This window comes from Ranitomeya variabilis, chromosome 2, assembly GCF_051348905.1.
Source record: "Ranitomeya variabilis isolate aRanVar5 chromosome 2, aRanVar5.hap1, whole genome shotgun sequence".
In the NCBI taxonomy this organism is placed as follows: Eukaryota; Metazoa; Chordata; class Amphibia; order Anura; family Dendrobatidae; genus Ranitomeya; species Ranitomeya variabilis.
Genome location: NC_135233.1, coordinates 988862531 through 988886969, shown reverse-complemented (window position 1 = coordinate 988886969; position 24439 = coordinate 988862531). Strand labels below are relative to the sequence as shown.

At 42.3% G+C, this 24439-nt stretch overlaps 1 protein-coding gene across 9 annotated transcripts in view; it reads left to right on the top strand.

The window, feature by feature from the left end:
* Positions 1–24439, top strand: part of FARP2 (FERM, ARH/RhoGEF and pleckstrin domain protein 2) — a 120511-nt gene that overhangs the window by 51998 nt on the left and 44074 nt on the right. For 8 of the 9 annotated variants that reach the window (XR_013221949.1, XR_013221948.1, XM_077291002.1 and 5 more), the window contains exons 4-13: positions 8947–8989; positions 10826–10904; positions 10984–11081; positions 11611–11725; positions 11850–11997; positions 15360–15455; positions 16096–16259; positions 16961–17029; positions 19064–19121; positions 19977–20256. Coding sequence is in view for 7 of the 9 variants with exons in the window: in XM_077291002.1 (XP_077147117.1) it covers positions 8947–8989; positions 10826–10904; positions 10984–11081; positions 11611–11725; positions 11850–11997; positions 15360–15455; positions 16096–16259; positions 16961–17029; positions 19064–19121; positions 19977–20256 (1150 nt within the window). In the remaining 2 variants the exon portion in view is untranslated. The remainder of the gene's footprint in view (positions 1–8946; positions 8990–10825; positions 10905–10983; positions 11082–11610; positions 11726–11849; positions 11998–15359; positions 15456–16095; positions 16260–16960; positions 17030–19063; positions 19122–19976; positions 20257–24439) is intronic. The other variant, XM_077291001.1, reaches the window with a different exon arrangement.

Sequence of the window (24439 nt, the reverse complement as noted above, 5' to 3'; positions counted from 1 at the left end):
TTTCTATTATGCTTTTATTTATTTTTATATTTTTTCAACACCAAAAACTGCACAGTCAGGATTGGTCGTCTTGTTGTGAAAAATACTAAAAAGTTTGATCAAAAGCCTCAAAACACGACATTAAAAGAAGTGGTCCGAGGTTCCAATTAATTTTCATCCTAAATCCCTATCTATTTAAAGGGAACCTGTCACCCGCAATATCGAAGGTGAGCTAAGCCCATCAGGGGCTTATCTACAGCGTCCTGTAATGCTGTAGATAAGCCCCCGATGTATCCTGAAAGATGAGAAAAAGAGGTTAGATTATACTCACCCAGGGGCAGTCCGGTACGATGGGCGTCGCGGTCCGGTCCGGGGCCTCCCATCTTCATAGGATGACATCCTCTTGTAGTCACGCTGCTGCTCCGGCGCAGGTGTACTTTGTCCTGTTGAGGGCAGAGCAAAGTACTGCAGTGCACAGGTGCTGGGCCTCTCTGACCTTTCCCGACACCTGCGCACTGCAGTACTTTGCTTTACTTGAATTAAAAATTCCCTATCCTTCCCTATCTAACTGCTTTTATTTCTTTAATTTTCTACTTCCTTTTTGATTACGCTTCCTTTGAGAATCCCAGTGCATGCTGGGAAACTCAAACAGAGAGTCATCAGTGGTCAGATGCTGCGGTCATCAGTGACACTCGTTTCAGGGGCTGCGTTATTCTCTATGCACATCGCACAGCGTTCAATCATAGAGAATGCTCTATTGCCGACTCAGATCAGCAGTAAAGAGCCGACAACAGAGCGCAATGTCAAAATAACCAGCGTGCGGAGAATAGTGCTGCCCCCCCACAAGTGACTTCACTGGTCTCTGGGCATTCTGACAGTGCGCTCTGTTGCCGTCTTGTTACTGGTGATCTGAGCCGGCAAAAGAGCACACTGTCTTTGTGCACAGCATTCAGGGTTGAGCCAAGCCCCTGAAACGAGTGTCACTGATGACGCTTTGTTTCTGGGAGTTGGCAGAGGCTGTGGCAGTGACCACAGACCCCTGATGAAGCTTTGTTTGAGTATCTTAGCATGCACTGTGATTCTCACATGAAGCTTCATCAAAAAGAAAGTGGGGGAAAAAAAGAAACTGTTATTGTATGTGCACACGTTCAGGATTTTTCTCTTTTTTTTGCCGTTTCCTGCAGGAAAAAAACGCTAAAAAACACATACATAAGCATCCCATCATTTTTAATGCATTCCACAATTCTTGTGCACATGCTGCGCAGCATGTTCATTATTTTTGCGGATTTTTCGCATTTTTGCCGCTATATTATTGCATTGGCAAGCTCCGGAAAAAAATGCGAAAAATCTGGAAAAAAAAAACATGTGCGGATTTCCTGCGGATAAAGTCCGGATTTGCTCAGGCAAATTCTGCATACTTTCCTGAACGTGTGCACATAGCCTTAGTGTAGTTGTGGAAGGATAGGGAATTTTTAATACAAGTATATTAGAAAATAATTTATATTCTGGCATTAAATAGATAAGGATTTAGGAAATTAATTTGGCTTTCGAACCACCCCTTTAAAGCTATGTTAACATGTAATGTTTTTGCTGCATTTTTTTAATGCAAATTGAAAGCTGCCTTTTACATTTCCATCAAAAACTTTGATATTTTGAAAATCTCATGCACACGAATGTTTTATTTTTTTGTTTTTTTCCCCAACCGAGTGAGAACTGCAGTTAATTTTGACATCTGCAGCATGTCAATTCTTTCAAAGTTTTTGCAGCATTTTTTCGCGCCCTAGAAAGAGTGAAAAAACGCTGTAAATAACACTGGTGTTATTTTCTACATTTTTGAAGCGGTGTAAAAAAAAAAAACCCTTAGCATTTTTTTTTTTATTATTTTATCGGCATATTTGATATTGCTGCTTCTGTAACTACTGTGAGGAAGTGACCAGTGTCAGATGTAGGGGTCGCTGTGTGCTCTCCCCCAGGATGTGCATGGAGGCATGTTGACGTCATGGGAGTGCATTGCTGTCACAGGCGTAGCTGTGATTGCAATGCGGAATAAAAAGTAAGTGTTAGTCTTGGGCAAACTATTTGTCCAAGGCAGATTTAAGAAAACCTGTTTGGCTTTTTGTGTTTTGAAATGGACAACAGGATGGTAGTGGTGCAGTCCATTTCATTCCAGGCCCGGGTTTTCCATGTGGCCCATGGCCACAGATACCAGTTAAAATCTCTGCAGTAAAGGGTTTGGGTGTCAGGGCCAGAGTCAGTTTGGTGTTTGCTAGAGTGCAGAGCAGTCTGCTCTGCAGAGCTCCACCTGTGTGCGGCAACACAGGCAAGCGGAGCCAAATAGCCAAGGGAGCTGAGAAGTCTGGCACCCACAGCGTACACAGCGGTGCAGTTGCCCACTGCAACTGGTCTCGGAGGTGGACTGGTGTGTTTATTGGCTGTAAACTGGAGGATATGATCCCGGCTGTGATCTGGAGGATATCATGTGCTGTGCATTATTTGGGAGTTAAACATTAGAGAGACTTTTGTTTTGAACTTTCTTGTGTCACTGCCTCATCACTGCACAGCGTGGATACTGCTGCATTACACTACATACCTTTTTCCAGTCTTTTTAGTTGGGATTGGTGCTAGTACTGACTATGACCGCTGCGGCAGGGTAGCCGCTGTATGATGCAGCTGATACCAACTTTCGATGGGTCACTTTCATCTCCTGAACTCGTACCATGAATGTGTTTAGGCCCACGTAATAGTAAGTCATGGAGCAGGTAGGGATTTTAGTTAATGGGAAGCGCTTGGATCCATCGGGAAAAATAATCCATTAGCAAAAGATATGCACTAGTTTGAAAAAATTACGAAAGCCGTCATTGGCTGCCTGCTCCACCCTCTATAATATTGCACGCCCCACTTTTCAGTTTTTGAATTTCCACAAAAATTTAAAATAACCAATAAATTTCGCTCAACTTCACAATTGTGTTCCACTTGTTGATTCTTCAGCAAAAATTTACATTTGGTATCTTTATGTTTGAAGCATGATATGTGGGAAAAGGTTGAAAAGTTCCAGGGAGCCGAATACTTTCGCAAGACACTGTATCTACCTCAACGCGTATCACAAGCCCCTAACGGGATTTTTGTACCATTTGTGCACAATTTCTCGTCATAACCTTCCATATGAGCAAGGTTTGAAAAAGACCCAAGATAGGGTCGAAACGTTACCTTTGCCTTCCTCATTTGACCTGACTGTGGTGAATTTATTGCACTTTTTTGTGATTGAAATAAATCTTTTTATTTACTAACGATATGATTTTTTGAGTGCGACTGTTTATCTTTATGATGCCGTCTGTGGATTAAATCCACTTCCAGTCTGCACCTCCATTATAGCAAGAGTGCGCCTCTTTCTCTCCCCTCATCCAGACTGACATGAATTACGCTGGTCTAGATGAATCTGGCAAGCTTTTCAATGTATGATTTTGTTGTACTATCGAAGCCACTCTAGTTTATGATGCCTGTGGTTCGGACAACATCAATCAGACTTCAGGTTCCCTTTAATGCGAACACTGTAAATATATTACTGCAGCTTTATTTATTTTGTTCCAACCCTTCTCTCTAGACCTCCCAGAGGTTGTATTTCATTGTGTTCTTTTAAAAGTTGAATTGCCTTTCTCCAAAGGAGTATTTGGCAGAAAATTGTAGAATTGCGTCCAGCATTTTCTGTAACGAGTGCAATTAATTTTCCCATTCACTAAACTTCCTAGTCCTGCAGCAGGTTGGCGTCCTCATTATTAATGGTCTTGCAGATTGTTAATGCAGCCCTTGAAGCAAGGGTCCTTTGATGATAACTGAGCACTTCTTTTAGGGATTGCTCATGTTAGAGCACAGTGTACTCATGGGATGTTTTACTACAGAATCGCAGAGCAATCATGTTATTCAGTTAATAGGCTAGAACTCAGTGTTTGCAATTCAGGGGTTTCACTGTCAAAAGTATAGTTTTCTTTGCTTACATTTTAAAGGGAACCTGTCAGAAACATCTACACCCACCAAACCATTTATGTTTTTGAAGCCTTTTGAGAGATATGTCTGTCGATCCCTTTATGAGCTCAAAACACTGCTCTATGAGCAAGAAATCACATTGTTAAATTGTCTGGAAGTGCATCAGGGCGTGAGGATGCACTTCTAGTTTCTCATCCTCATATTGTATTTCCTACCTAGCCGCATCCACCTCCTTCTATGAAAAGATGTTTACTGTGGTACACCGCCACTGACCTATCAATCAGTCAGTCAGAAAAGGGTGCGGCTGGATAAGAAATACAATAATAACCTATACAATTCTCCACCAAATATTGAACAGTCTCCTCTAGTAACACAAACTTATATAATTAAGAAATGTGTCTAAATCTTCATAACAATATCATATTAAATTTAAATAGAGAAAAACAAAAAAGGAGTAGCTAAAATAATGTTGCATTTTTTTTTATTCAGATATCTAAAGAGTACATGTATACATAGTAAGTGGTCTGTTAAAAGAACAAAAGTGACTGTAGAACCCCCCAGATACAACCCCTCCCAAAGTTTCCAGTACAAGGAAATATTAGGAATTCAACTGGTAATTACTAGACAAAGATACTTAAACAGAATATAACTCCAAGTACATCAAACTTCTGTGAAATCGAACTGCCCACTTAGGAAGCAACACTGTTTGACAATCAATTTCACATGCTGTTTTGCAAATGGAATAGACAACAGATGGAAATTATTGGCAATTATCAAGACACACTCAATAAAGGAGTGGTTCTGCAGGTGGGGACCACAGACCACATCTCAGTACCAATGCTTTCTGGCTGATGTTTTGGTCACTTTTGAATGTTGGTTGTGCTTTCACACTCGTGGTAGCATGAGACGGACTCTACAACCCACACAAGTGGCTCAGGTAGTGCAGCTCATCCAGGCTGGCACATCAATGCGTGCTGTGGCAAGAAGGTTTGCTGTGTCTGTCAGCGTACTATCCAGAGGCTGGAGGCGCTACCAGGAGACAGGCCAGTACACCAGGAGACGTGGAGGGGGCTGTAGGAGGGCAACAACCCAGCAGCAGGACCGCTACCTGTGCCATTGTGCAGGAGCACTGCCAGAGCCATGCAAATTGACCTCCAGCAGGCCACAAATGTGCATGTGTCTGCACAAACGGTTAGAAACAGACTCCATGAGGATGGTCTGAGTGCCCGACATCCACAGATGGGGGTTGTGCTCACAGCCCAACACCGTGCAGAAAGCTTGGCATTTGCCACAGAACACCAGGATTGGCAAACTCGCCACTGGCGCCCTGTGCTCTTCACAGATGAAAGCAGGTTCACAATGAGCACATGTGACAGAGTCTGGAGACGTCGTGTAGAAAGATCTGCTGCCTGCAACATCCTTCAGCATGACCGGTTTGGCAGTGGGTCAGTAATGGTGTGGGGTGGCATTTCTTTGGATGGCCGCACAGCCCTCCATGTGCTCACCAGAGGTAGCCTGACTGCCATTAGGTACCGAGAGGCGATCCTCAGAACCCTTGTGAGACCATATGCTGGTGCGGTTGGCCCTGGGTTCCTCCTTATGCAAGACAATGCCAGACCTCATGTGGCTGGAGTGTCAGCAGTTCCTGCAAGATGAAGGCATTGAAGCTATGGACTGGCCCGCCCGTTCCCCAGACCTGAAGCCAATTGAACACATCTGGGATATCATGTCTCGCTCCATCCACCAACGTCACGTTGCACCACAAACTGTCCAGGAGTTGGCGGCTGCATTAGTCCAGGTCTGGGAGGAGATCCATCCCTCACCTCATCAGGAACATGCCCAGGCGTTGTAGGGAGGTCATACAGGCACGTGGAGGCCACACACACTACTGAGCATCATTTCTTTGTCTTGAGGCATTTCCACTGAAGTTGGATCAACCTGTAACTTCATTTTCCACTTTGATTTTGAGCATCATTCCAACTCCAGACCACCGTAGGATATTAGTTGTGATTTACGTTGATCATTTTTAGGTTTAATTGTTCGCAACACATTCCACTATGTAATGAATAAAGATTTACATCTGGAATATTTCATTCAGTGATATCTAGGGTGTTGGATTTTCGTGTTCCCTTTATTTTTTTGAGCAGTGTGTGTATGTATGTATGTATGTATGATATATTTCCGTAAAAGCCATAATGACTGTATCAGTATGTCAAAGCAAGACTTATGAATCTAAAATAGTAATATGCACAACATAAGTATCAAATATGTAGCAGTAGAATACAGCTGCGATTACAGCTGCAAGTTGCTTTGGGTATGTCTCTATCAGTTTTGTACATCGAGAGACTGAAATTCTTGCCCATTCTTCCTTGGCAAACAGCTCGAGCTCAGTGAGGTTTAATGGAGATCGTTTGTGAACAGCAGTTTTCAGCTCTTTCCACAGATTCTCAATTGGATTGAGGCCTGGATTTTGACTTGGCCATTCTAACACCTGGATACGTTTATTTGTGAACCATTCCATTGTAGATTTTGTAGATCATTGTCTTGTTGGAAGACAAATCTCCGTCCCAGTCTCAGGTCTTTTGCAGACTCCAACTGGTTTTCTTCAAGAAATGGTCCTGTATTTGGCTCCATCCATCTTGCCATCAATTTTAACCATCTTCCCTGTCCCTGCTGAAGAGAAGCAGGCCCAAACCATGATGCTGCCACCACCATGTTTGACAGTGGGGATGGTATGTTCAGGGTGATGAGCTGTGTTGCCTTTACGCCAACCATATCGTTTGGCATTGTTGCCAAAAAGTTCGATTTTGGTTTCATCTGACCAGAGCACCTTCTTCCACATGTTTGGTGTGTCTCCCAGGTGGCTTGTTGCAAACTTTAAACAGCACTTTTTATGGATATCTTTGAGAAATGGCTTTCTTCTTGCCACTCTTCTATAAAGGCCAGATTTGTGCAATGTACGACTGATTGTTGTCCTATGGACAGACTGTCCCACCTCAGCTGTAGATCTCTGCAGTTCATCCAGAGTGATCATGGGCCTCTTGGCTGCATCTCTGATCAGTCTTCTCCTTGTTTGAGATGAAAGTTTAGAGGGACGGTCGGGTCTTGGTAGATTTGCAGTGGTATGATACTCCTTCAATTTCAATATGATCACTTGCACAGTGCTCCTTGGGATGTTTATAGTTTTGGAAATCATTCTGTATCCAAATCCGGCTTTAAACTTCTCCACAACAGTATCACGGACCTGCCTGTTGTGCTCCTTGGTCTTCATGATGCTCTCTGTGCTTCACACAGAACCCTGAGACTATCACAGAGCAGGTGCATTTATACGGAGACTTGATTACACACAGGTGGATTATATTTATCATCAATAGGCATTTAGGATAACATTGGATCATTCAGGCTATGTGCACACGTCAGGGTTTCTTGCAGAAATTTCCTGAACAAAACCCGACATTTTCTGCAAGAAATCCGCATGCTGATTTTTCCGCTAATTTATCGTGTTTTTTGCTGATTTTTTCCGGAGGTTCTGGAATGCATAGTGGGAAATCCGCAAAAAATCCGCAAAATAATGAACATGCTGCGTTTTTTTCCGCGATCCGTTTTTTTTTTCGCGGAAAAAATGCAACATATGCACAAAAATTGCAGAATGCATTCTAAACGATGGGATGCATATGTATGCGTATTTTAAGCGTTTTTATAGCGAAAAAATGTGAAGAATCCAGAAGAAATCCTGACGTGTGCACATAGCCTCAGAGATCCACAATGAACTTCTGGAGTGAGTTTGCTGCACTGAAAGTAAAGGGGCCAAATAATATTGCATGCCCCACTTTTCAGTTTTTGAATTTCCACAAAAATTTAAAATAACCAATAAATTTCGTTCAACTTAATAATTGTGTTCCACTTGTTGATTCTTCAACAAAAATTTACATTTGGTATCTTTATGTTTGAAGCATGATATGTGAGAAAAGGTTGAAAAGTTCCAGGGAGCCGAATACTTTCGCAAGGTACTGTATAGGGAGACCAAAAGGGGAGAATTTATTTAGGCCTTTTTTGAAAATTTAGTAGGGGGGTGGTGGAAAAAATGCTCTAGACACAAGTGTTATATGTATTGATGTGGCAAATTTATGAAAAATGAAAAGATTTATCAATACTGTTTAATTTTTTTTATCAAAGTAGTTTATGCCGTTTCAGAAATCTGTCAGTTTTTAAAACTGTCTAGTCTAAGTTTACAAAACCTATTAGTTGGCTTACTTTGTGCCAAAAATGTGCAGCACAATTTTGGCACATTGTGTGTTGCAAAGTGAATTATTCCAGAATTCTGTTGGATATAAATGTACCCCACTATACAGCTCTTTGATGCATTTTGTGCAAATCGCATTGACCCAGCCACAAACAAACCTTAAAAGGAGGGTTGTCTACTGTTCGGACAACCCCTTCTCAATCCGTATGTTTTCTCCAGAGGGAGTGAGATGGCAGCAGCTCTCACTTCCTCCGGATGTGCGCGATTTGTCTGAAGTCAGGGAGAGTGAAGCAGCCGCTGATCGGCTGCAGGGATCTTGTGGCGTGACAATGTCATGCAATCCCTGGGAGACATCGCGGGAATGGCGTTGGCACCAGAGGTGAGTATAGGTGGTTATTTTACTGGAGGCAAGCCTATGGATTGAGAATGGGGGTTATCAGAGTAGTTGAAATCCCCTTTTATTAAAAAAAATAAATTCCCGTCATGAGAAATTTCCCCCCAAGATGTCAGAAAAATGTTTGGAGGAATTAGATTTTTTTTTTGGCATCTCTCTCTCCCTGTTAATAGAATTATTTGTGACTGTTGATGCTTAGTATGTGGTTAACATAATTAGTAGAAAAAGAGCAGTTAAACAAGAGACTCTGCATTCATGGATCCACCCATAATATTCTGTTTTTAATTATCCCAATATAACTGTAAGAATGCCCATAAAAAGCCAACTCTTCAATATTTTCCTATTTTAGGTGTGGTTGGAGCCGCTGAAATGTGTGAACAAGCAGCTGCGCAGTAAGTTCTGTAGTCTCTTTCTTTTTTTTCCTTTTAATAAGGGTAAAATAGATGATTCTCATTTATCAAAACTGTCATAGTTTAGTCATTCTGGAATAATAGTTGATAACTACTGGGTATGTATAGCAGCTGTCGCTCCATTGACATGGGGGAGCAGAAGTAACCTGTTCTGATGATCAGTGGGGTCCCAGCAGTCAGACCCCTCCCGATCTAGTAGTGATCACCTAGTCTTCAGTTAGCTAACAACTTCTTAGTAGTACACCCCTTTTAATGTCATTCATTCCTGTTACATTTGTTGTTATGGGTAACAATGAATATGTAATGGATGAAGATGTGCTTAGAGTTAGGAGGTTTTCTTAGATTGGTAATGAAGAGTGTTATGGATGGATAAGAGTGATCATATTCTGCTCAGGAGCGCAGCGCTCCCCACCAGCTCACCTTCCTGCTTGGTTGGCTGGCGCGCTCCTCCCTGATTGACAGTGTAAGCATCATTACACCGCTGGCTTAAGTGTGTGCGGGCCCAGAAGCCATTCTATTGGGAGAATAGGGGAGGACTTTGCAAATGACTTCCAGTTTAAAGTTGTTTGTTTTTTGCAAGGTCTACCTAACCATACCCATTGAAGAAGATGGGAATAACCCTTTAAGAACACATTTTTTCTATGTTTTTTGTTACCTGAGGTCATGTTTCAGGGTTTTCCCTGCACAGCTCTGACTTGAATTATTGTCGTGGTACAGCACAAAGGAAATAAAAGTCCATCCAGAATATTTTCTGTTTTTAAACAATTGCTCTTTGATGACAGCAGACAAAGAAGACGACAAATGTTAACTGAAATGTCAGTCAACTCAAATGTCACTGCCGGCCAGTAATGGTGAGCAGGCAGACCAGTTCATAGGGACTCATTGTAGTGCATTTGTTGAAAAGATTAGGACTAGTGATGAGCGAGTGTGCTCGTTACTTGGGTTTTCCGAGCATGCTCGGGTGTTCTCCGAGTATTTTGGGTGCTGTTAGACAACCTCAGGGATTGCCTGTTTGTTAGACAGCCTGAATGCATGTGGGGATTGCCTAACAGCCACAAATCATGCAGCTGCGGGGACACAAACATAATCTACGAGCACACCCAAAATACTCCCGAGAACACCCGAGCATGCTTGGAAAACTCGAGTAACGAGCATACTCGCTCATCACTAATTAGGACCTATCAAAAAGATTTGTGCTTTTTTAATATTTGGGGTCTTTGTGTTTGCCATTATCAAAAATCTCCCTTTGCTGTAAATACGATGTGAAAAGTCATTTTTAAGCAGTTTTCAGAAAATCTTTCCCATGATCATTTACCTATTGACATAAGAGGCCAGAATGTAGGGCTGCTTTGTAGGAGTGACTGTCATATGGTGCCATTCAGAGGAGCTATGGAGCTGACTGAGGCTGTCCCTATCAATATCTGCTGTGGATGTCAGGATATAGCATTCACTGTTTACTTCAAGAAACACTTTTGAGTTTCTACCCAGCTAATTCTTCTGTCTGTATACTCTTTTGCTTCCTCCCCTGCCCATGAGCTGTGGTATGATCAGACCATATTCCTGCACTGTCAGACCCAGACATTACACAGTACACAGCAGGGGCACATTAATGAGATTATCTCCGCACAGGAACATTATTTTTGTAACACATCCAATTGTGGAATTTATTATTTTTCCAAATTTTTTTTTTACCTAGATGTACTTTGTTAGAAAACCCCTTTTAATATCAGAAAAAAATAACATTACCCCTTGTAATCTCCATGTAGATGAGATAATTATTTGGAGTGATTGTAACCAACTTTATATATGTATTTGCAGAACCAAAAAATGCCAAAATTCGCCTGGCTGTGAAGTTTTTCCCACCTGACCCAGGTCAGCTGCAAGAAGAATATACAAGGTCAGAGGCTGAAGGGTGTGTGACATAGGGCACCACATACACCATGCGATCTTTTACTGATCTCTGCCCTGTTTCTTAGGTACCTGTTCGCCATGCAGATTAAGAGAGACCTTGTGGAGGAGAGACTAGTGTGCAGTGATAATACCACCGCACTTCTTGTGTCCCTGCTTTTGCAATGTGAGTATCCTCATTACACTTCATGGTCACAGACTTGCAATCAATCTGCAATTTCTTTCCTAGAATGGCATTTTCCATTTAGTTCATCGTGCAAGTGCAGATCTGACTAAACAGCTAAAAAAATATATCTAGAATATATCTAGATATGTTATATTAAAGGGAATATGTCACCAGATTTTTGGTATGTAATCTCAGAGCAGCATAATCTAGGGGCAGACAGACTTGATTCCAGTTATGTGTCACTTACTGTCCTGGGTTTTTCTGGTTCAATACAATCAGTGTTTTATCAGCAGAAAATGATCCCTTCAGGACAAATTCAACAACTGAGCTTAGCTGTATCTGCTGCAGAGAAAACCTTGACTCATAATATCATAAGTGAGCACTCAGGAAACTAAGTGATACATCACTGTAATTGGGGTCTCTGCCCCTAACTCATGCTGCACTCAGATTACATAGTAAAAAAAACTGCTGACAGATTCCCTTTAATAGTTTTGTATTGAAAAAAAAATTCTGTCCATGTCTTTCATAGCTGAAGTTGGAGATTATGACCCGAAGGTGGACCAGGAGCATCTGAGAAGCACACAATACTTGCAGCGTCAGTATAGTCTTGAGCAGCGTATATTGGAGTGTCATCGGCAGCACATGTGAGTCACTAATGTAAAAAAACATACTACAGTCACTTTTTTCTTTGTAGTTTATCTGTATTTCCTTTTTTTCCCCCAACAGCTATCAGTATTAATGTTTCTGTATCTTATCTTATCCCTGCAGTGGTATGTCTCCTGCCGATGCAGATTTTCAGATCCTTGAGATTTCTAGACGGCTTGAGTTGTATGGGACCCGTTTTCATCTTGCATCTGATCGTGAAGGTGCCAAAATTAACTTGTCAGTGTCGCACATGGGAGTGTTGGTTTTTCAGGTACGGGACATTCATTGGCCAGCATAAACTACAGACATTTTTCTTTTATTTGGGGAGGACATTTCAGTGGATTTTTTATTTTAAACAGATTACCGTACTTTTCGAACTATAGGACGCACTTTTTTCCTCCAAAAATGTGGAGGGAAAATTAGGGTGCGTCTTTCATAGTCCGGATGTACCTGCTGTGGTGGAGGAGCGGCAGCGGATCATAGGAGGCAGGAGCCGGCAGCTGCAGCTAACTTCTGTGCCTGCTGCTAAAGAGAAATTAATATTCACTGCCTTCCAAGCCTATGGGAGTGGAGAGCAGTGAATACTCATTTCTCTTTAAGTCTACGTTCACATTAGCGTTCGGCGCCGCAGCGTCGGGCGCCGCAGCGTCGCCGCATGCGTCATGCGCCCCTATATTTAACATGGGGGCACATGGACATGCGTTGTGCTGCGTTTTGCGACGCATGGCCACAAGCGTTGGGCGCAGAGAACGCAACAAGTTGCATTTTTTTTGCGTCCAACTTTCGGCAAAAAAGGACGCATGCGTCGCAAAACGCAGAGTTTTAGCGTGCGTTTTGTTTGCGTTGTGCGTTGCGTCGCCGACGCAGCGGCGCACAGCGCAAATGTGAACGTAGCCTAATAGCTGACACGCTGTTAGCCGCAGCAGCCGGCTTCCTGCAGCTGCCAGTCATTCGCCTGTGTCCTCTACTTAAGGCAATGAATACTCACTGCTCTCCACTCCCATAGGTGTGGAATGCAGTAAATATTCATTCCCTTTAGTAGCGGCACATGTGATCGCCCGGCAGCTGCAGGAAGACAGCTGTAGAGGCTAACCTTGTGCTCGCTTTTAAAAAGAAATTAATATTCACTGCTCTCCACGCTCATAGTCCCGGCTTGGGGAGCAGTGAATATTCCGGCAGCTGTCATCTGCTTGTAAGCAGCGCATGACGTCCCTGCCATACGCTGCTTACAAGCATGAATCAGCTACTAACATCAGAACAGGACGCTGCGAGGGAGCACAGGAAGGTAAATATAATGGTTTAAGGTTTGTTTTTTTTAGGTTTGCGCTAAGGGTTGAGGAGGCCAAGCATACCAGGATAGGGATGAGGGGGCCATGTATACCAGGATAGGGACAAGGGGGCCATGTATACCAGGATGGGGGATGAGGGGGCCATGTATACCAGGATAGGGACGAGGGGGCCATGTATACCAGGATAGGGATGAGGGGGGCCATGTATACCAGGATAGGGACGAGGGGGCCATGTATACCAGGATGGGGGATGAGGGGGCCATGTATACCAGGATGGGGATGAGAAGGGCCATGTATACCAGGATGGGGACGAGGGGGCCATGTATACCAGGATAGGGATGAGGGGGCCATGTATACCAGGATAGGGATGAGGGGGCCATGTATACCAGGATAGGGACAAGGGGGCCATGTATACCAGGATAGGGACGAGGGGGCCATGTATACCAGGATAGGGACGAGGGGGCCATGTATACCAGGATAGGGACGAGGGGGCCATGTATACCAGGATGGGGATGAGAAGGGCCATGTATACCAGGATAGGGACGAGGGGGCCATGTATACCAGGATAGGGACAAGGGGGCCATGTATACCAGGATAGGGACAAGGGGGCCATGTATACCAGGATAGGGACAAGGGGGCCATGTATACCAGGATAGGGACAAGGGGGCCATGTATACCAGGATAGGGACCAGGGGGCCATGTATACCAGGATAGGGACCAGGGGGCCATGTATACCAGGATAGGGACGAGGGGGCCATGTATACCAGGATAGGGACGAGGGGGCCATGTATACCAGGATGGGGATGAGAAGGGCCATGTATACCAGGATAGGGACAAGGGGGCCATGTATACCAGGATAGGGACGAGGGGGCCGTGTATACCAGGATAGGGACGAGGGGGCCGTGTATACCAGGATAGGGACGAGGGGGCCATGTATACCTGGATGGGGGATGAGGGATCCATGCATACCAGGATGGGGTTGTGGGGGCCATACATATGAGGATAGTGATGAGGCGGCCATGCACACCAGGATAGGGATGAGGGGCCATACATATGAGGATAGGGATGAGGGTGTCATGCACTCCAGGATTGGGTTGAATGGGCCATACATACGAAGATAGTGATGAGGCGGCCATGCACACCAGGATAGGGATGAAAGGGCCATACATACCAGGATAAGGGATATTAAGTACAGAATTGTCCACATTTTTTTCTTCATTTTTTTTTCTAATTTCCTCCTCTAAAACCTACGTGCATCTTATTGTACGGTGCGTCTTATATTCCGGAAAATATGGTACCTACACTAGTTGGTGCTGCTCTTCTGATTTTGGAACAGTTTTTTTCTTTTTCTTTTGTGTCCGCCATTCCAAAGTTATATTTCCTGATAATGATAATGCAAATTTTCCCTTCAACCAACTTGGCGTATACCACAAAGTCAGAGAATCAGAGAATTTCTTTGGTATATGCCCACTTGGTTGAAGGGGGAAAAATGTGCATCAGAATTCATTAAGCAGCACCCATTGAAGGAGGTACTCGGTTTAAAGTAAAAATAAAAATTCAGTGTAAGGTCTTCTTTATAGGTCTAATGTTTCCATTTATTCTTATCCCAGTGCATGCTGTGAGTGCACCTAGGCTTTAAAGTGGTAGTCTCACTATTGACATGTATGGTGGCATTACCACATTTTTGGAGCTGCATCTAATATGAGAAAACTGCGCAGAAAAAAACAAAAATGGTAACGTGCAATTACCCTTTGGATGGAGTGTAGCCCTTCATGCAATGCAATGGTGGTTCACATTTATTAGTTGTGTTTAGCCAGGTTTTTTCTTCATTTATTTATCTTTTTTTGCCAAAGTTGTGCTCACAGTTAATGTCTATAGAAAAAGGCATTGCCTGCATGGTTTCTGTATGTGACGACAGAGGCCACCAAGCCCTTGTAATGCAATGGACATAAGCATGCAGCTCTCATAGGTAGCATGAGCTTTTTTATTTTAGTAGGGATCTGAAGGACGCTGCAGCCAGCAGCATTGGGCATCAAGTATCTCCCAGGGTAACAAAAAATGGAGCACATTGAACTGCACATGCCTAATCCTGCTGCTTTCCATAACGGAAGAATTCCGCCCGTTTGCTGACGTTGACGTCACAGTAGCTGCATTGTGTTTTGCTTTTCATTTCAGCATAAAATGGGTTAAAACACTATTGAAATCACATGAAAATCCCCTGGATATGAGTTATGAGTACAACTGTTGTAATCGGCTTTTTCTTGGTGTTCGTCATATGATCAGCGTACTGGAAGCCATTTATCGCCCACATTAATCATATGGTCTTCATCCTCTTATCACACAGGGTAACACAAAAATTAATACTTTCAACTGGTCAAAGATCCGTAAGCTGAGCTTTAAGAGACGACGCTTCCTTATAAAGTTGCATCCAGAAGTTCATGTAAGTATTTTAGGAATCTGGTTGTACTACCCAAATGCTTTATGTGTTAGCACTAGTGATGAGCGAGCGTGCTCGGGCAAGGTGTTATCCAAGCATGCTCGGGTGCTAATAGAGGATCTACGGCGTGCTCAAATATTATGTTCGAGTCCTCGCGGCTGCATGTCTCACAGCTGTTCGATAGCTTCAACACATGCAAGAAGTACCTAACAAACAGGCAATCCCTGCATGTGTTGCGGCTATCGAACAGCTGTGAGAGATGCAGTCGCAGGGACTCGAACATAATATTCAAGGACGCCGACAACACTCTATTAGCACATGAGCATGCTTAGATAACACCTTATCCAAGCAGGCTCGCTCATCACTACTTAGTGCCAATTTAAAGGAAAGAGACATATTCTATTGCTGTTGCTGCACTTTCACATGTTCAGCATTTTGTCCTTTATTGTCCCTTTTGTATAAGTGGTGGTAATTGATGGTTACATAGAAGTTCCTTTTTGTGGAAAAATTGTTTTGCCACAAAACTATGCATCACTTCTTATGTTTTTTGCAAGTTTTATTGGCTTGAAGTTGCACCAGAAGTAATGCATGTAAAGTTTGGCATTTAACCTATTTCTCCACCACATGTTTCCCTTATCGGTAGGGCCCTTATCAGGATGCCCTTGAGTTCCTCCTTCCCAGCCGGGATATGTGTAAAAGATTTTGGAAAATCTGTGTTGAGTATCACAGCTTCTTCCGCCTCCAGGATCAACCGAAACCCAAATCCAAGCCGGTTCTTTTGAGCCGCGGCTCTTCTTTTCGGTACAGGTAAGCGGTGCTTCTCCATTCTTATGTGAAATGATCTTGTTTTTGTCTGTGAAATGTTATTATCCAAAAATAATTTTCTGCTGTGGACTCTCCTAACCTTCGATGAGGAACATCAGAAGTGATAGAAGTTGAAGATCCTTTGATAACATAGTGATAGGTCCGCTGTATTGCCCTGGATTATAGAGGGCCATTTTAGTAGGCCACAAAATGCTCGAGTATGAAGGTCCATACTAAAACTGCAACATCCGGGTTCTCCATGGTTTTACTAAACAACATATTCAATCTGTAAAATTCTTGGGAGGCTTTTTATCAATAAAGTCAGTATTGTAGAAAGTCTGGCTTGTTGCTTCGATGGACCTAATTTGCATCAGTGTTGTGCCTTCCATCACCATGGATGACAGCCATAACTACAGCAGATGCTATTGTCCAGAAAAATGAAGGCAGCACTCCAATAGAAAAAATAAACGTGGTTTATTGGCCCATGTGCGACGTTTCAGTCCAGGATGTGGACCTTTCTCAAGCTCATTGCTGCCTTCATTTTTCTGGACAATAGCATGAGGTTTGGTATATGCCTGGAAGGATTTTTTGCACCCTTTGTTTTCTTTTGGTGCTGCTTTTTGTTTTCTTTTTCTACAGCAGATGCTAACTACCTAATAGATCTGGTATTATATGCTCAATTTTATAACTTATTTATTTTTTAGTGGCCGAACGCAAAAACAGCTTATAGAGTATATTCGGGATACGAGCATCAAGAGACCACCATGTGAGAGGTGAGTATGGAATTTCGCAAACATTGTAGGAAAACCAAATGCAATATGAATGCAACATAGCGATGCTACCTGACAATATTAAGGAGCAGACATGATGTCTTCACTGCGGGCTGTTGGTGCTGATTGCAGGAAAATACAAACTAACTGCTTCTGCCATGATCTAATGTTTAATATCTGGACTCGGATGGACGTAACTGTACGTCTGCATGGGTGGAGCAGGTTCAAGAGCTGAGCCCGCTGTGCTACACAGCCATCATCTGCCTGTAACAGCAGCGACCGGAGTTTGGACCGCTGCTGATCACTTATTTAGATGCTGCTAACAATCACTGACTGCGACATTTACAAGGAGAGATCAACGTCTCCCATCAACCTCCGATGACGTGATTGTGGGACATTGAATGGATCGTCATGGTAGGAAGGAAAGACGGAAGACCCCCACGGCTGCCATGTTGGTACTGTTGTATGACCTATCACTAGAATAGGTCACCAGTATCAGATTGGTGGGAGTCTAAAACCCAGCACCCCCTCTAATCAGCTTTTAACCGAGCTGCAGCTGTGCCACTATGTGCATATTTTTTTGGTATTCTACATATCTTAGCCCATTCTGATGATCAAGGGGGTCACCGTGTAGATCCTCGCCTATGTAGCATTTGTTGCCCATCTAGTGGATATCTTTTAAACGCTTTATCCAAGGAATACCCCTTTACTTTGTAAGCATGCCATACGGTCCTTTAATTTATCTAGTAGTGGTTTGTAGCCAGAATTCTATTGTTTGCATCATTTTCATGTATAGCTATGCTGGAGGTTTCAAGCATTAGGATCCGATCCAATAAAGCTATATCAAGTAACACAACCTTAATAATCCTAAATTAATAAGCCCAGAATTCTGAAACATTTATTCTATGTTTACATGCTGAGTTTTTTGCTGCAGTTTTTTTTAATGCAAATTAAAAGCTACTTTTTACAGTACTATCAAAAGCTATGAGATTTCAGAAACCTCTTGCACACACTTGTTTTTTTTCTAACTGAATTTGAAAACTGCAAAGTTCTTGAAATCAGCAGCAAAAGACGCTGCAAAAAGTGCAAGAAATTTTTTGTGGCATTTTCCTTAACATTTTAAAGTTGTTTTTTTTTGTTGTTGTGTTTTTTTGGTAGATAAAACTAACTACTGTATATTCAACATGTACTATAGACAAAACACTCATGTAATCCACACCCAAAAAATGTTGTAAAACACTCATGTAATCCACACCCAAAAAATGTTGCAAACAAGAAAAAAAAAGAGCAAGTTTGGGCTGCAGAAAAAAATGCAGCATTTGAACATAGTCTTTTTCAAAGGAAGCAGTTTTTTTTTTTTTTTAGTCGTGCAAAGATGGGCATTTATTTACAGCAGAATTCTGATACATAAGATTTGTGAGATTTTCCATAATATGCTGTAAATGAGAGTGGTGGTTAAACCTCGGGGACTCACTTATGAGGAGGGGGATGTGGTTGTAGGATGTTCTGTGCATTTCTGCAGACGTGGTAAGTATTACTACATGCTGCTGCCCGTGAATATGACAAGCTCTTGAGCTGCATGCTCACTAGTGAGTACTGTGACGCGTTCCATATATATGGTGGCATTCACAGAATGACCTGCCTGCTTCTTTCTACTAATCACTGGCTGAAAAAAAATACCTCATCTGGTTTAATTTGTTATATTAGATTGGGTTTTTTTTCTGATGTTTGGGGAGGAAAAGGCACAATTATTCCCTTTAAGAACACTTGTATGCACAGGAATGGTGTTTCCATGTACAGAGACACTTCTTATTTTTGATAATATATTATATCTATATATATTCGGACCGTAATAATGCAGGATATGAACACAATAAGTAAGCAGATGCAGGAGGACTGTGTATGATGTAGCCCGTATCTCTGAGGAGCTGGGGTCTCTTTCATCATTGCTTGTATTTGTAGTACCTGCTTGTGTATTAACAATTGGGCTTTGGTGTCAGTGGGTTTCTCCTGACTGCGTTGCTCTCTGTCCTGCAGGAGACACAGCAAACCCAGAGTGTCCCCTTGCACTGTGGTCCCTGACTCTCCAAAGCAGGTGCGTGTAGATATACAGCACTGGGTGCCTCTTGCTTTGCTGTTCCTCTGCTTGTGACTTTCCTATGTGCTGTTTCTGTGTTGTCTTAGACTCCTTTAGTTTCTTTTAACATTCTTTTTATTAGTTTTAAATGTTACACTGAACATTTTCCTACATCTTTATGCTTGCTTTGCTGCTTATTGTATGCTGTAATTCTGCTGTTTCATCCCCAGTGTATTTTCTTACAAAACACATTGAAATGTACTGCTTACTAGTAATGTCTTTTCTCAACTACTCTATTACTGTTGAGTGCCATGCCTTCTCCAAACCCATTTTGCTTAAAGAAGTTGTCCAGGTTTATGCTGAAAGTCTGCAGTCACTCTACGTGACTGCAGACTTCTCAGTCTTCACAGCACACGCACTGCACTCTGTCAGGATTCTTCGGAGCGGGTGGTCACTAGACCATAAATATGCAATTTGGATTCTTCCTGCCACATTCCAACTAAATGTGCACAGCTTCACTCAATGTAAGTGAAATGAGCGAGACCACACACATCTAGTCAGCACGTGAACGCATGTATGCAAATTGTAAACTTGCGGTAATGTGATAACCGGTTCTTGCCAACGGCATCGGAAAATCCTAACTGCATATGGTGCGCAAGTTGTGAAGATTCAGAAGCCTTTCATCATAAACCTGGACAACCCTTTTACAGTTTCTGACATGATTTGCTAATCCTCTACCAGTTTACAATTTTGATTTCTAACCCTATGGTCTCTGGATGCTGAGCAGAAAATATACATGATAGGGTTGAGCAGTAAATAACTTGACTTTCCTGTAGGTTTATGCCAACATTTCTACCTCTTGTTTTCTTTCAGATCATCGCTTTCACTGAGAGTGTGAAGACCCCTATTTCACCATCCTCTTTTATCCTGTCCCCTCAGTCTTTTTTTAATCCTCCCCCCTCACCTCTGCCAAAAACCACAACCAGAAATGAGAACATATCTGCTTCTCCACGGCAGGAGGAACCTGGCAGAGGAGCTCTGGAGAATGCTGGATCTTCAGTTCACTCACCATTACAAGGTCTATACCCCAACCCCTCCTTCCAGAATGAACAGGACCAAGGAGAAATCCTGGGTACTGAAAATGTCCAACAGGGTGAGGATGTCAGGTTGTGGGTAACAGGGGTTTCTGATTCCCTTTTCTTGACTGAAGAATTTATAGATGATGATCCAGCAGACATCTCCTTTAGTGGAGGTGCTGAGCTGTATAGTTATGGTGGGAGCGTAGATCCACCTGATCATGATGATCTCCCACCAGAAGAGTATTATCTAGATGATGAGCGGGATTTTAATGGCAATACAAGGCCAACCGACGCTAGTGAGTTACTGGAAATGAAAGCTCAGGCGAGTTTCATGCAGAGTCTTCTGAGCCCATCAGAAAATGGATCCCTTCTTCATCACCGCTCTGAAAGCAGCTCCTTACTTCACCCTCGCTCTGAAAGCAGTTCCCTTACAAACCTAAATGGGATTCCTTCATTCTCTCGATCTGCTAATCACTCCACTGCCAGCTCCATGATAAATTTTCCAGCTTGCTCAGTGCGCTCAGAATCAAGTTCAGCTTTTCAGTTTGGGGATATACTGGACCAACTAGAACAGCTTAGCTACCCTCCGACAACCACCGAGGACTCTAGCAGCTCTGACAATGACTCTTGGGACTCGGAAGACGAGACTCCAATTGATATGAACTTATTCTTCAGCAATCCATTGACACAATATACCAATTTTAATCAACTTGGGTTGCAGGATAAGAAGGAAGTCCCTGATGTCTAATAATGAGGTTGACCATCTGACATCCAGAACGAGCACTTGCATCTGGAGGTTTAACTCCTAGGCATACATACTCCATTGGTTTTGCTGGAGGATATTATCTTCATCAACTTGTTGGATTGTGATTTCAGTCTCTTTAATTTTCAGGCAGTAATAGATGAACACAGCAAGGATTGTTTCCTTGGACTAGAACATCTGTCAGTATTGTCACTCTGGACATGTTTACCTCACAAATGATAACTATAGAAATTGATCAAATCTGATCTTAATTGGAAGTGAGGGAAGATCAGAGACCGTAATGATGTTGGCTTCGGTAAAATGTACTAACATGAGGAATTACCATGTTTTTCTCCTTGGTCATTCAGTACCACTAGTCACATCATGATGCATCAGATCTTCTCTTTTTTGTAGACTTCTTTTGGGTTAGATTTTATCACCTTATCAAGTCAATAACACATTGAGGTTTTACTTCACACATTATCTAAGGATTACGAAACAAAGTGACAGCATGGCATTCTTTTCACCACCTCCTTGTAAATAACACTTCCCATCTGCATTAATTTGCTAACCAATACTATTTAGCACCGCCACTAATTGTTGTGTGTATACGGCATAATGGTCAGTACTCTAACACTAGGCTTATTGGTGACATAGAATATGCACCAGCTCTTTAGAGCAAGGGCTTTTCATCTGTTAATGCTGAGGTCTTTAATTTGCTGGGTTTTTAACTCATGGTCTTGTAGAGATTTTAATCCTAAGGAACTAACGCTTCTTGCCTGCCAATATCTTCTTTGACATCACTTTTCTTCTTGTTTTGCCTAAAATATTAACTTGAAGCTATTTTGAAGCATCATCTACTTTTCCTAATTGCTAACCCAATTGGACTTTTTGTCAAACACATACCCATCGTTGGTTGGTTTGTAGATGCTCCTTTTTCTTGGCGGTACAACATGGAGTGTGAAAGAAAAAAAAGTAGGGTTTATTGACCCCGAAGACAGTTGTGGGTTATTGATTGACCACTGAGGACGTTTCTTCAAAGTCTTACTCCAATACAAAATCATAATATTTGGTATCCTATTCTTACTCGAAGTAAAATTTGATGGACTCTTTTTAATTTTTATAATATATTGGTTCGATAATGTTTTTGAATATAACGGTTTGAACATTTTTTTTTGGACTATAATAGTTTATGAAGCTAACATCAACCAAGTGAAGAATGCAGCCAATCCTGGAAACTTTTCAGTTTTAGGAAATTCTAACCGTAGAGGAATAAAGTTCTTATTACAGCACTCACCAAATCTTACTTGGTCATGTTACATGACCCCGGTGTGCGCTTTTTGAGGTTATGATAACACTAATGATGGTATTTAATAGTATCGTTGGAATCTGAATTTATGTATGTTTCCATATGAGATCTATATATTATCTCAGCTCGGCTTATGATCATTCTGGTGATCATCTACAAGTTTATGTAACCAATTGAGCCCTACCAAACAAATCTAGCTTATGTAGAGCAATCTGTGTCATGGAAGTCATCTTCAGACTCCAGTCTTGTATAACCTTTCAATTGCCTGCTATTATGTGATGTTAAAGGCACTAAAAATCAGGTATGACGGTTGTTTGTGGGATTTATCAGCCATCTGTTATTTTCCAATTGTGCCTTGAGAAATTTAATGTTGTTTTTGCCTTTTTGTTGTTCACGTGTCAGTATATTCAGTGATAAAAGGTGCCAATGTACCCGCAGGAAAGGGGTGTTTTTCAAGTGCAACTGTTCTGTTATTGATCTGATTTTGTTAACCTGTTAAATACCAATTGTTTCTGCAATAAAACAAGGAGTGCTGGAGCTCTCCTTTTTACACTTTTATGTGATTAGTAGTTGTAATATTATTATTCATTATAACCTGTGTAGTTTAGAGAGCAACATCATTGAATAATCTATTCAAAATAGGCCCAGGCACAGCAATATATTGCTGAAATCTCTAATACCATTCATACCCAGTTGGTTTCAGTGGAGACGATGTGCAGTTGTATGTTGGTGCTTTCCAATTAGAGCACTACACCAATAACTTCTGGCCTATGAATGTGATAAAGAAGCAAATAATTGAGTATGTTAATTACCAGTAAGTACCTATGTGTTAATTGGCTTCGTATAAACGGTTTTAAGATTTAGTATAAAGTGGGTGCCGGTATCACAATAAACTCACAAGAGCGAGTGCCGACACTGCGGGAACAGGCCGACATGGGAAGTGAGTATGAGCTTTATTATTTTATTGGGGTCAAGCGTGGGCTATGAGAAGGGGTTGTCCAAGTAGTGGACAACTTCTTTAAAGTACCCTCTTACGCCCATCCCCTGTGCACCGCTCTGGCTGATAAAGAATTAAACATGAAATGCCTTAGGAATACCCAAAACTGTAAATAAACTAGGTCTGTTAATATATATATTGACCTTTCCGCTGAGTAAACCATGTATACTTACCTAAAAGTGATGGTACACCCCTGTATATCGTTTTTGTCTAATTAATCTGTGGAACTCTGTTTTACTTCATCCCAAAGGTGTTGGATAAGGTGGAGGTCTGGGCTTCATGTGGTCAGTCAGTTCTTCCACACCCGGCCATGCCTTTAGACACTGCTTTGTGCATTGGGATAGTCATACTGGAACAGAAAACTGTTCCCACAAATTGTGGAAAACATCTTGGTATTCTGAAGCACTAAGATGTCTATTTCCAGGGACTAAGGGGCCTGGGTGTACCACCCGGAAGACAACCCCATAGCATTATCCTTCCTCCAAACTTGGTACAACATTTTCCTAGCATTGGCCAATCCCAGACTCGCCCATCCGACACCAGATCTCAGGGAAGCCTGATCCATCACTACACAGAACACGTTTCCACTGGTTCATCCACTGGTTAGCATTGTGCTTGGTGATGTAAGGTTGGCATGAACCTGCTCCGCTATGACAGCCCATATCATGAAGCTCTTGGGGCACAGTTTTTGTGCTGCTATTAGTTCCTGAAGAGATTTGTGCAGTTATTGAGTCAGCAGAGCGTTGGTGACTTTTTTGCACCATGTGCCTAAGCTCTCCTACACCTCGCCTTGTAACTTTACGTGGTCTCCCCTTCATGGCTCAGCTGCAGTTAAACTTTGCAATAATACCACTCTTGATTGTGGAATATTTAGTAAGAAAGACATTTCTCATATTAATTTGTAATAAACGTGGTGTCCTGTACAGTGCCGCACTCAGGGAGCTTTTTAGAATGAGTTGTTATTTCACAAATGTTAGTAAAGGCAGACTGCATGGAGCGGGGCTGGATGTTATAGACTTATGGCAGAGGTGCGGACGCTTCTTACTGACAAGGGCAATTTGCATATTTAATCCATCCCTCGGGGGCCGTACAAATTGTGCGCTAACTCCGCCCACTTAGTTTTGCCGCTGGAGTCAGGACGTAATCTTTCACTGCATGCTCCTCAGTGCTCAGTACTGAACGCTGCATGCGTGTGCTTGCAGAGCAAGA